This window comes from Gymnoscopelus braueri, assembly GCF_963280865.1.
Source record: "Gymnoscopelus braueri genome assembly, chromosome: 23".
In the NCBI taxonomy this organism is placed as follows: Eukaryota; Metazoa; Chordata; class Actinopteri; order Myctophiformes; family Myctophidae; genus Gymnoscopelus; species Gymnoscopelus braueri.
The window spans coordinates 9,835,965-9,848,464 of record NC_137625.1 but is presented as its reverse complement, the minus strand read 5'-3'; the positions used below and the strand labels follow the sequence as shown (position 1 = coordinate 9,848,464).

Genomic DNA, 12,500 nt, shown 5'->3' with positions numbered 1-12,500 from the left:
ATGCAAAATTAATAGGAGTCACCGGGGCAATTGCGACGCGTTTCATAACTCTTGTTTCTAATCGCCTTTAATCACCATACATCAACAACGCCACTTGGCTTCGTGCTAAATGAGGATGCTTTCACCCTTCTGACTCCCGTTCGTTTAACGGTAGTGGTGCTTGAGTTATGATTCAACTACAGGCCCAAGATTCTCAGCATGCTAAATGACACGTCGCCCCTTTGGCGGTTTTGCAAAAAACTTAAGGCAGTGCGGGGGTTTCCACTTGGACATGTGTCGACCATGAGCTCAGCGCCAAAATAAAGTGTTCTAGCAGAAAATGACATGGGGACGAGCAGTTAGCGAAAAGTGGATGACACGCGCCACAGGTCGTTAGCCCGAATGGAACCCGTTGCATTGCGGCAGGAGCGCCCCGTTCTGTCGAGGCCGCAGACAGACGGACGGTGGGCTGTGTTCGGCTGTCATTCTCGAAAACACACCTGCCGCGGCGAGACGGCAATCAAACCCAGAAAGCCTGTGGACTCGTTAACGACGAAGGGGAAATTAATCGCAAACCACTAACATACCTAATTAAGCAATTTCTCTTTCGCTTAATCAAGTCCTCTGAACACGAGAGGACGCCCTTTCAACTTTGACACAGCAGACTCAGCAGATATTTTGGGGGCGGTGTCATTACACCTATTTCGTCATCCGTCATCAATCATCCCGTTTCTGTAATTCATCAGAATCCCCCCACCCCCCCCCCAAGACTACCACGACTCCCATGACGGATGCCTGTCAGGGGAATTGAACCGTTGTTGTGCCAGAAGCGGTTAATTAGAGGTGACGGGAACAAGCACGTCAATTTCAGCTTCCTCCTGGTTAAGTGTGTCAAGGACACAAACACACACACACTCGCTGGTGAGTTGGCAATGAGGATATAGGGTACAAGTGACACGCTAACTGCCACAGCACTGACTCATGCTACGTGTGCGTGTATGTGTGTGTTGCATTGATGCCTGTGCACTGTAAAACCAGTATACAGTGGCTGACTTGTCACTCAAATCCAGTGATTGGCCAATCAGAATCAAGCATTCAACCAAGCCGTGTAATAAGGTCACTCATTAGTGCCCGTTTCATACTGCATTTGTGCATTTTGATGTTTAACAGGATACATCATATGCCTTTACATTGCACAGGCTTTGATTTTGACATTTAGAAAATACAGTAAGAAATAGGTGTTCCAGTGTGTGTTCTGTACATGGGGTCATTTGTAAGGGTAGTGGAGACAGGCTGGCATGTTGCAAGTGTTTCCATGTTCGTACGAATGGACGCTTTGGTTGTTGTTTATGCTTGGGTACCTGGCTGATAAGGGCACAGGCCCTTATGGTGTGTTTGTTCTTTCAAGTGCCCTGCAGGTGCAGGTCATTTGGTACTGTATGATGGACAAAGTCAAAACTCAAACCGAGCTACACATGGATGAGATGGAGAATTCTCCATGGCAACTTAGGATGGTTTTAGAAGTGAATATTGTGCATACTGTCAATATGTGTGTGTGTGTGTGTGTGTGTGTGTGTGTGTGTGTGTGTGTGTGTGTGTGTGTGTGTGTGTGTGTGTGTGTGTGTGTGTGTGTGTGTGTGTGTGTGTGTGTGTGTATATACACACACATATATACTAGGGGTTCTGGACACTATGCACTATATATATATATATATATATCACTGTTGACCATAAAAAAGAAAAAAGAAAAAGAAAAGAAAGGAAAATGGCCATCCCTAATATAGGTGGCCTGTGTGTTTCTGCAAACTATAAATACATACAGTATATATGCTACTGTGTATGGACTGTTGCTACTGGAACCGGTTCTCTGTGTTTGTCTGGGTGAATTCTTGTGTTGAGATGTGTATCTATAGTAGGAGAGTGTGTGTGTGTGTGTGTGTGTGTGTGTGTGTGTGTGTGTGTGTGTGTGTGTGTGTGTGTGTGTGTGTGTGTGTGTACATGTGTGTGCGCGCACGTGTGTCTGTGCATGCATCTAGGTGCATGACTGTTTGTTTGCAGCAGCAGGCCAACTGAACAGGACCTGCCTCTGCTGGCATGTGTTGACGTGTGTGTGTGTGTGTGTGTGTGTGTGTGTGTGTGTGTGTGTGTGTGTATACACGTGTGTATACGTGTCAATGTGTGTGTTTGTATGTGTGTGTGCGCGCCAAGGTGTGATTGTGTACCTGCTGCAACGTGACAAGCCTGCTGCCACTGGGACAGCGACCTCCTACGTCTGCTAGTATGTGCGTGCTTGTGTGTGTGTGTGTGTGTGTGTGTGTGTGTGTGTGTGTGTGTGTGTGTGTGTGTGTGTGTGTGTGTGTACCTGCTGTAGCATGACGGCTTGCTGCTGCTGGAGCAACGCCTGAAGCTTGCTGGGGCGACAGGACTTGCTGCTGGAGAATCTGCTGCATTTGCTGAGGAGTTATCACCTGGGGACTCATCATGGCCACCGACACTGGAACCTGGAGACAAGGACAGCAATGGAGAGAGAGAAGGAGGGAGGGAGGGAGGCAGAGAGAGAGAGAGAGAGAGAGAGAAGAGAGAGAGAGAGAGAGAGAGAGAGAGAGAGAGAGAGAGAGAGAGAGAGAGAGAGACCAGTGAGTCCAGTGCGGGAGGTAGGAAGTGACATGGGGAGAGGGGTGAGGATAGGAGAGACATGGAAGCACGAGAGATAGAGGAAGACAGACAGAGAGAGAGAGAGAGAGAGAGAGAGAGAAAGACAGGGAGGTATGGAAGGAAGGAAGAGGGAGAGAGGTGGGGGGAGTGCAAGGTATCTCCACAGAGATACGTGGAGAGGGTGACACGAGTGAGGGAGAGGTGCGAAGAATGCAGAGGAATGGAGGGAGGGAGGAATAAAAATAGGAAGGCACAGAGGATGTTGGGAGGGAGAGAGAGAGAGAGGGGGGGGGTTGAGGCGGATGGATGGACGGACGAACAGACGGATGGAGGGAGGGACGGCGGAGCAAAAAAAAAAGGGGAAAAAAAGAGAGAACGAGGAAAGGCGAAAGTGAGCGTGGGAGGAATTGATAGACGGAGGGGAGAGGAGAAAAGGAGAGCAATAGAAAAGGAGAAAAAGAGAGAGAGAGAGAGAGAGAGAAAACACAGCGTCAGAGACACGCGTCAAGGCCTGGTGGCATGGTGGTGGCGGGCTCCGCTGGGAGCGTGGTAATTGGTGACCGAGGGCTAGCAGAGTGGTAGAGCAGGCCTCCTGTGGCCCCGGCTCACTGTAGCATCCTGGAGGAGACGTTGAAGGGCAGATGGGTGCCAGTGTTTTTTTTTAGGTCCTTGTTTTATTTTTTACCTCCCAGATTCCCAGACAGAGTGAAGGATTCAAAAATACATAGACCTTATTTAGAAGGACCCCCCTGAAACCGGCTGCCACGCCCCTGGGCACAGACACAGAAACACCCTCGTGCACGCACGCACGCACACACGCACGCACGCGCGGTGGACGGAACACGGGAACATGCTGGCTCGTTGATTGTAGCGAGCGCTTATGAAGTGGGCGTACTACAATCAGCACGGTTTTGGTGGCACGCGCTGGGGGAGGGAGGTGGGGTCACTCTGGGTGACGTCAGGGGGGACGGCGCCCGTAGAGAGAGAGAGAGAAAGAGAGAGACTGCTCCCCCCACCACGGTAACAAAGGAGGAAGAGAGAAAAAGATGGGAGCATCGCGCAATTCTGTTTATGAAGGAAGCTTTTTTTCCCCCTTCCTTTCGCAGTTGAGTTTCTTTTTTTTTTTACTTCTCTCCGTTGCTCTCAAAAAGCAGCCAGAGGCACAATTCTCGCCCGTTCTCCGCCAACAAGCAATTTTTAAAAATGTAATTTTTTTGGGTGATAACAATCATTAAAAATGAGAGCTGTCAAAACCATAGTAGAAGAACTTTGCCAAAACAAAACAAAGATACATTATACTGCAGCCAAATGCTCACACTGCAGCCTAACCCTAAGGCCGCGTGGCAAGCAACTTCAGAACACGCAGATCGATAGGAGAGATAGGCTCCCTCTCTCATTGTTTTGGGTATTTTGATTGTCTGTGCACATCCCACGGTAACAAGGGAGAGGCTGAGTAACGTTTATAGACGCAGATGCAATATCTCCTCACTGTTTGTTTTTTGTTTTGACTTCCCAGCGAGTTTGGAAAGCAAGATGGCTGAAAGCGGTGGTAGATATTATGGTGGACTGAGATTCACCTGCTGTGGAGAGTGGAAAATGTTTTCTTACGATGAATCCATGTGGCACCGATTTTATGATATCCACTGGCATGCCGTTTTCCCACATTTTGATTAGGGGAAAAAGACGCAAGGGCTTCCACTCAAGAAGTAGTCTTGCGATGCCAGATGGTCGGAGATCTCCACCTAAAGATCGGCAAATGCAAGGTACTAGCTAGAAACGCATTTGTCCTGAGCTGCTGACCAACCTACGTCGTCACCTACTGCTTTGGAAACCAATCACGCCACCACCCCAGTATGGAGGACTTGGTTTTCTTTCTTTTTTCTTTCTCTCTTTCTCTAACTTTATAATTGTTTCGACACAGTTTTAACAACACAAGCTGTGAGATTGTTCTCAGTCTCTAGTGTTTAGAGACTGACTTGTGACTCAGGGAGAGATAACAGGCAAGGTCAAATACATTATTTTCATTGAAACGGGGACGTAGCACTAGAGCGGTGTGTTTACACAAACAAACACCAAAGGGACAGTCACAGAGATAAAAAAAACGGTTCCTTTTTCCCTAGAAGGCCTCTCCTATGAAATGGAATGGGCTACAGCTTCACATCTCGTGCGAGGGAAACGCAACAAAAAACGGACAGAACCAGAGGCACTGGAACGAGTCCACAGAGGTCCTTCAGCAGCATTTTGCAGCGACAGGCGGGCTTGCGATTTGGGACGATCTGCATGGAAGTCCCCTCCATGCCGCCAATTGTGTCAGCGTTTAGCATGGAGCTGGCGTTGACATTGGCTAGCCTTGTGCCTGATTTAGATGTATGCAGCTGCACGCGGGTGTCACACACGAAAATAGCAGATCTACAAGCTCATAATGCTTGAAGATTGGCTGTTTTCAGTGCATGAAACGTAAGCAACTAAGTATAAATCAGGCATCAGACAGGGTGTCATGGGGCCAGTAAGACATTCTTGTCCTCATCGACGCCTAATCAAGCTGCCTTGATTACTTTCCGTGCCATGTCTCTACTTCCTCACCGACCTCCTCCTCCTCCATCCCTCCCCGTCTTCTCTCTCTCTCTCTCTCTCTCTCTCTCTCTCTCTCTCTCTCTCTCTCTCTATCAGGCCGTGACATGTCCTTGTTTAGCGCTCTTCTCTCCTCAACGCCCACCAGCACCTCTGTGCCACCCACACACACACACACACACACACACACACACACACACACACACACACACACACACACACACACACACACACACACACACACACACACACACACACACACACACACGCACACACGCACGCACACCTCTCCTCCCCCCGTACCCACCTCGCTCCCTCCCCCCGCAGGTTCTCTCGTCCCCCTCTTTGATTAGCCGAGACATTTGCATGGTCACTACACATTTTTCATTTTAGAAGTCATTATGCATTAGTGGCTCCTGATCGCCCGCCTTGACTAATCCTGATGAACTGAGAATCACAGCTGAAGGTCAGCCTTCAGCCCGGCCCCAGCTCACACATTCATATTCATATTCAAACAAATCCTGCCTTCCCATTGTTCATTAGGCTCTGAGAGGGAAGAAGGTGGGGTGGGTGGGAGACTATCCAAAGCCTGAATTTATACTTGGTTGCATGCGGTGTCGCGCAGCTACATATAAATCAGGCTTACTGTGGAACGGAAGGAGGAGACTGGGTAAGGATGTTGTGGCACATCTCTTTTTCATCCGTCCATCCATCCATCTGTCTGCCAGAAAACACACACACACACACACACACAAAACCCCGAAGATGCGCCGAGGAGGAGGCGCCGCGCAATAAAAAGGCGAGGCTGCTCGCCAAACAAAAGGTGGCAAATCAAACAGTCCTGTGTGTAATTATGCAAATGCGGTGCTTACACCTTCAGCGTTATTAACCCTTGAAGGTGCATCGGAGGGGTAAGTAATTACCCCTGCAGTCACCCCTCGGTTTTGCGTCAGGGCGACCGTGACAATGGAGACGAGCGTGGGGGGGGGGGGGGGGGGGGGGGGGGGGGGGGGGGGGGGGGGGGGGGGGGGGGCGGGGGGTGTGGTGAGCATTAAGGGCATTAATTGGATGCTTGATTTTGATTTTAAGTTCACCAAAAAAAGGGAAAGCAATCATCATGGGTGACGAAATGTAAACACAAACTCCGTAAGCGCGACTGGGCGTAGCAGTGACACTATAATGGCCTAAAAAGTGCAGATGGCATCGTGAGTTACATCCAAGATTACTTTTTTCTGTCCATTGTGGTCAAAATTATAAGCGTTCACTGGCCGGTTAACAGCAGATGAACAATGACGTGTTTTCTACAGCTCGGTGTGCAAAACCTGAACAGCCTTCCCAAAACGGACGGGGAGTAAAAAAAAAACGAAATAAATAAATAAATTGCAGTAAATGAAGTCAGGAAGTGGCTTTTGCGCTTTCATTAGCTTTTTAGCCGGGTGATGGGTGATAATCATCTTCATTTCACCGCTGCTCCAAACAAAGACAGACAGAGAGAGAGAGAGAGAGAGGAGAGAGAGAGAGAGAGAGAGAGAGAGAGAGAGAAGAGGCAAGAACACCAGGCTTCAGCCCCGGCCCATTGTGCAGAGCGGGCACACAATGCTAATTCCCACATTAACCCTTTAAGACCTGAGAAGATTCTAGAAAGGTCTTCTAAATCCAAAAAAAAAAATTTGAAAGAAAAACCCATTTTTTTTTTCCTCGATTTTTCAAAAATAGCAGATCTACAAGTTCATAGCGCGGCACTCGGTGCCGCGCTATGAGCTTGTATATCTGCTATTTTTGAAAAATCGAGGAAAAAAAAAATGGGTTTTTCTTTCAAATTTTTTTTTGGATTTAGAAGACCTTTCTAGAATCTTCTCAGGTCTTAAAGGGTTAAATGTGGGAATTAGCATTGTGTGCTAATGGGAATTAGCATTGTGTGCATAGCGCGGCACTCGGTGCCGCGCTATGAGCTTGTATATCTGCTATTTTTGAATAGCCTAAAGAAATCTAAAGTGACACAGATGCGTTCCAGGTATCAATGGGTTAACGGCATGCTTTTTCTGCTTGACGTATCAGAGGCGCCGCCGAGATGAAAGCGGATAAGTAATTGCTCTCGAGGTCCCTTATTCTTCACTGACAACCCATAAATTTAATTTTACACACACGTTCATTTACATTTTCGAGTATATGACATGATAATTGCGGGAATATAACACCTCCATTCTGTGGGATGCCGCGCGGTCGGGGGTTTGATTGACGCGCGCGGTGAATTGAAAGGAACAGGGGGCTGAATTGCCTCTCTCTCTCTCTCTCTCTCTCTCCCCGGAATGATTTCGCCCCGCGAAGGGACAAAATTAACTCTTTAAGACCTGAGAACGCATCTGTGTGTCATTTTTAGATTTCGTTGGGCTATTCAAAAATAGCAGATATACAAGCTCATAGCGCGCACCGAGTGCCGCGCTATGAGCTTGTATATCTGCTATTTTTGAAAAATCGTGAAAAATGTTGGGCAAATCTTTGAATATATATATATTTAAAGCGAGCATTTCTAGCTAAAATGTTATTGCTTCTGGGGATTCTACAAATGTCTTCTAAATCAGTTTAAAACAGTTTTCTGAAACACTTATGTTGCTATAATATTAATGTCAGTGTCAAGGAGCCCCACAACGATATGTATTTGGCTGCGGACCCATCTCAAAAAAAATTAATCCAGGGACCCCCAGAAGCAAATATTTGAGTAAAAAACAATTGCTTTATAGATATATATTCAAAGATTTGCAAAAATAAAAACACGATTAAAAAAAAAAATAGCAGATCTACAAGCTCATAGCGCGGCACTCGGTGCCGCGCTATGAGCTTGTATATCTGCTATTTTTTAATAGCCAAAAGTATAAAATATGGATAAAGTGGTTACACAGATGCGTCCCCCGGTCTTAAAGGGTTAATGAGCATTTACTGGACGACGGTGGCGACGGCGTAAACATCCTGCACACCACATGAATAGACTCTCACTCACCATCACTCTCTCTCTCTCTCTCTCTCTCTCTCTCTCACCGAGGATCATAGAACATAAAGCATGATATCCAATAAGGACAGGCTGCAGTTACACTGTAATCCAAAAGGCCGTATTACCAATAATGTAACACAGAACAAAAAAAGAGGGGGGGTGGGGTGTTATGATGGGATTTCCTTAATAATTTGAAATTAGATACATTCAGGGCAGACCCACAGGGGACCTTACAACACTTAAACCCTATATACCAGTGGTGGAAAAAGTACTCAAATTCTTTACTTAAGTAAAAGTACCAATACTGCAATATAGAAATACTCTGTTACAAGTAAAAGTCCATAATTAAAAATGTACTTGAGTGAAAGTACAAAAGTATTGGCATCAAAATGTACTTAAAGTACGAAAAGTAAAAGTACTAAATATTTGAAAATAGCAGATCTACAAGCTCACAACGCGTCGCATCGCGACGCGTTGTGAGCTTGTAGATCGGTTATTTTCAAATAGCCTATAGGTATAAAATAGGATTAAAGTGGTTAATGTATGTTTTATAATATAATAATGTATATCTGCAAAGTAACTAGTAACTAAAGTTTTAAAATAATTGTAGTGGAGTAAAAGTACAATATTTGCCTCTGAGATGTAGTGGAGTAGAAGTAAAAGTATTGGAAATTGAAATACTCAAGTAAGTACAATACCTCAAAATTGTACTTAAGTACAGTATTTAAGTAAATGTACTTAGTTACTTTCCACCACTGCTATATACTTAGTTGTAGTTGACCGGGTCCTGCAAAGCTGTATACTTGGTCCCGCTTATGTACTTATTTTTTTTTTCTCTGCACCAGAGACCAGCTGAGCTTGTAGATCTGCTATTTTTGCTGAATATTCATCCCCGGAATTGAGACAATAGGGTGCATGTGGTTTATATAACACTAATGTCACCACTCTCTATTTCCTTAATGTGTACAAATCTGTCATTCTACAGTACACAAGACAACACTTGAAATCCACTTCATCGCCGGAACCTCCCTATTTTGTTCATTACTCCTTGGCATGGACATTCAGAAAGTTCCCGAAGGATCTTCAAACGATGCAATTATTGCCCGCATTATTCTGTATGAAAAGTGAGGGAGAAAATGTCATCCAAATAACAGGAGCCTGCTCAACAGCTTGAACCGCGTTTGTTTAGGACATGCTGGAGGGTACAGGGAACTACAGTGGTTGTTAAACCCACGTGAAAAGCAACGTATGAAACCGACGTGACCTTTCAGTACGTTCCAACTAAGAACTCTCTTGGCGGTATTAACCCATTAAGACCTGGAACGCATCTGTGTCACTTTTTGATTTGAGCTAAAAAGCATTATTTTACACTTTGGCTATTCAAAAATAGCAGATATACAAGCTCGTAGCGTGGCACCGAGTGCCGCGCTACGAGCTTGTAGATCTGCTATTTTTTAAATATTGTGAAAATGTGTGCAAAATCTTTGAATATATATATTTTTAAAGCGGAACATTTTAAACTCAAATCTTTGCTTCTGGGGGTCCCTGGAACAACATATTTTGATGGGGGTCCGCGGCCAAATACATATCATTTTGGGGGTCCTTGACATGAAAAAGTTTGAAAACCCACTGATATAGAAACATACGTTTTTCAGAATACTGTTGAGATTTAGGAGACATGTAGAATCGGCTTCAGGTCTCAATGGGTTAAAATACCGGACAGATGCGTCAAGAGGAAGTCCAGCGACTGGGCAGAGGCCCCAGTGACGGAGCGTGAACTTTGAAGCCAAGGTGTTTTGCTCCCAAACGCCGGAGTGCAGAACAAAGGACCTTTAAATGGGCTCCTGATGTGAAAACACTGACGGAGGCCGTCGCCGGAACAAGCAGGATCATTACTCTGCTCTCGTCAGCGCTGGCAGCCTGTTACAGCCTCTTCACGACGCCTCGGCAAAGGTCAAACGCACCGAGTGGGCTCAGGCTCATCTCCTCTTCCTGGCAGAGTGCAAGTGCACTAGGTCTCTCATAATTGCTTTGATTTGACTGGGCACGCAAACTTTAAAAACAAGAGAACGCTGCACGCTTCATCTTTTTTTCCTTTTTTTCTTTAACACTGCTACAAACGCTGCGTACACACATCCTAGATCGACTGGCGGTTCAGTAGCGTGCTCAAAGGCACCTTGGCTATGCTAGACTTGGCACCGGTCTGAGGATTCGTACCAGCGGCCTTTTGGTTACGGCGTCTGCTTCTTTAGCTCATGGCTATCGCCAACCTTCCCCTCTGCTGTCCGCTGGCGAACGCAGCTCTCCGGACCAGTGGGACAAATGCGCTTTTGGCAATTACATCCACTCTGCTGTAGGGTGCTTTATCGCCACGACAATGGGTTTTTTACAAGTGGAATCAAATTACCTAACGGGGGAGATAGCCAGTGTATCAGAGCTCAAACTTAAACAATTAAGGCGACGCACACAGAGACGTGGAACTCATTTGATTCCATTTCCTTCCGAACAATTCACTTAAGCGGTAATAAGCGGGAGGGGAAGTCGCCGATTAGGTGTCGGTCATAAACACCGTGAGGGGGGCCGGGGAACGTGACTGGCCGACCATCGACCACCGCGGCGTATCGGGGTGGCAGCGGCCGGGCGAATGGACCTGAGCTGTGCTTCAGATACTGTTAAGATAAAAAGCAATGAGGAATGGCGAGGGCTCTCCGTGGTAATTACTGTAGAGCCATGGCAGCCAGAGAGTCACTGTTAATTAAAGAGCTGGGTCCATTTTATCCAGGAGAGGGAGGGAGAGAGAGAGAGAGAGAGAGAGAGAGAGAGAGAGAGAGAGAGAGAGAGAGAGAGAGAGAGAGAGAGAGGAGAAAGAAAGAAAGAAAGAAAGAAAGAAAGAAAGAAAGAAAGAAAGAAAGGAAAAGAGAAATGGAGGGAAAGAGAGGGGGGGAGGCGCTGCAATCACTTCAAGCACTAATTCATCTCAATCCTGTTGGCCTCCCTGGGGGCCACAGGGCCCCAAACTCCAGACCGCCTATTTGGAGCTGGTGGACTTCTGCCCTCTCCACTCCTCTTTCAGCTGACATTGTTCATTTACTAGCCAATTACTGCCAATGGTGGCCACTCTGTTATTGATAGCAGGGGCCCCTCCACTCAAAGACCACCAGCGCTACGAGGAAACTAGCCCAGTGAGAGTGCTCGGAAGTTTGAAAGTCTCGCTTGGTGTGAAAAGTATCGCTCCCAGCCGTGCACAGTTGCTGACGCGCATGGACACATGCACGCACGCACAGTCCCACGCAGTGGTGGAAAGTAACTAAGTACATTTACTCAAGTACTGTACTTAAGTACAATTTTGAGGTATTTGTACTTTACTTGAGTATTTCCAATTTCCAATACTTTTACTTCTACTCCACTAAATCTCAGAGGCAAATATTGTACTTTTACTCCACTACAATTATTTGAAAACTTGAGTTACTAGTTACTTTTCAGATATAAATTATGATATAATGAAACATACATTAACCACTTTAAACCTATTTTAAACCTAGGCTATTTGAAAATAGCCTAGGTTGTAGCTTGTAGATCGGCTATTTTCAAATATTTAGTACTTTTACTTTTGGTACTTTAAGTACATTTTGATGCCAATACTTTTGTACTTTTACTCAAGTAAATTTTGAATTTTTGATTTTTACTTGTAACAGAGTATTTTTATATTACAGTATTGGTACTTTTACTTAAGTAAAGAATTTGAGTACTTTTTCCACGCACACGCAGGCAGAAAGTCATGACTAAGTTTATAACGGAGGGATGAATAAAGGAGAAAAGAATATACAATGGCTAATGGATAGGAGCATGTGCTTACTCCCGTCACAGAAGATTGGCAAAAATCCTATCAAAATGGACCCCCGCACACGCACGCAGACAGGCGTCCTCCTTGCACGAGCAAGAAGAAAAGAATAAAAAAATGCTGTCATGTATTCAGATTAGGGAGATCGATGCTGTAGATTGTCAAAACGCAGCGCTAAGTAGATTACCGAATGTTTTTCCCAAATCAATTTTCGCCGGCAGATTGGCGGCGGCAATGTGATGTGCAATCTATCATAACATGAAGAGCCATCGCGCAAAAAGCTTTTAATGAAAAGCGCCCGAGGAGACCGCAATGCGCTTGAAAACCATTTCCATATTGATTGGCGGGACCTCCTCACAGTCATTGATTAACCCTTTAAGACCTGGAACGCATCGGTGTCACTTTTTTATTTGAGCTAAAAAAAAACATAATTTTACACTTTGGCCTATTCAAAAATAGCAGATA

The 12,500-nt window shown here is 45.7% G+C and overlaps 1 protein-coding gene across 1 annotated transcript in view; it reads right to left on the bottom strand.

Moving 5' to 3' along the window:
* foxp2 (forkhead box P2) overlaps positions 1-12,500 on the bottom strand; it is a 162,519-nt gene that overhangs the window by 52,018 nt on the left and 98,001 nt on the right. Inside the window, 2 exon segments of the mRNA XM_080420620.1 lie at positions 2,342-2,386; positions 2,388-2,480. Coding sequence (XP_080276746.1) covers positions 2,342-2,386; positions 2,388-2,480 — 138 coding nt within the window.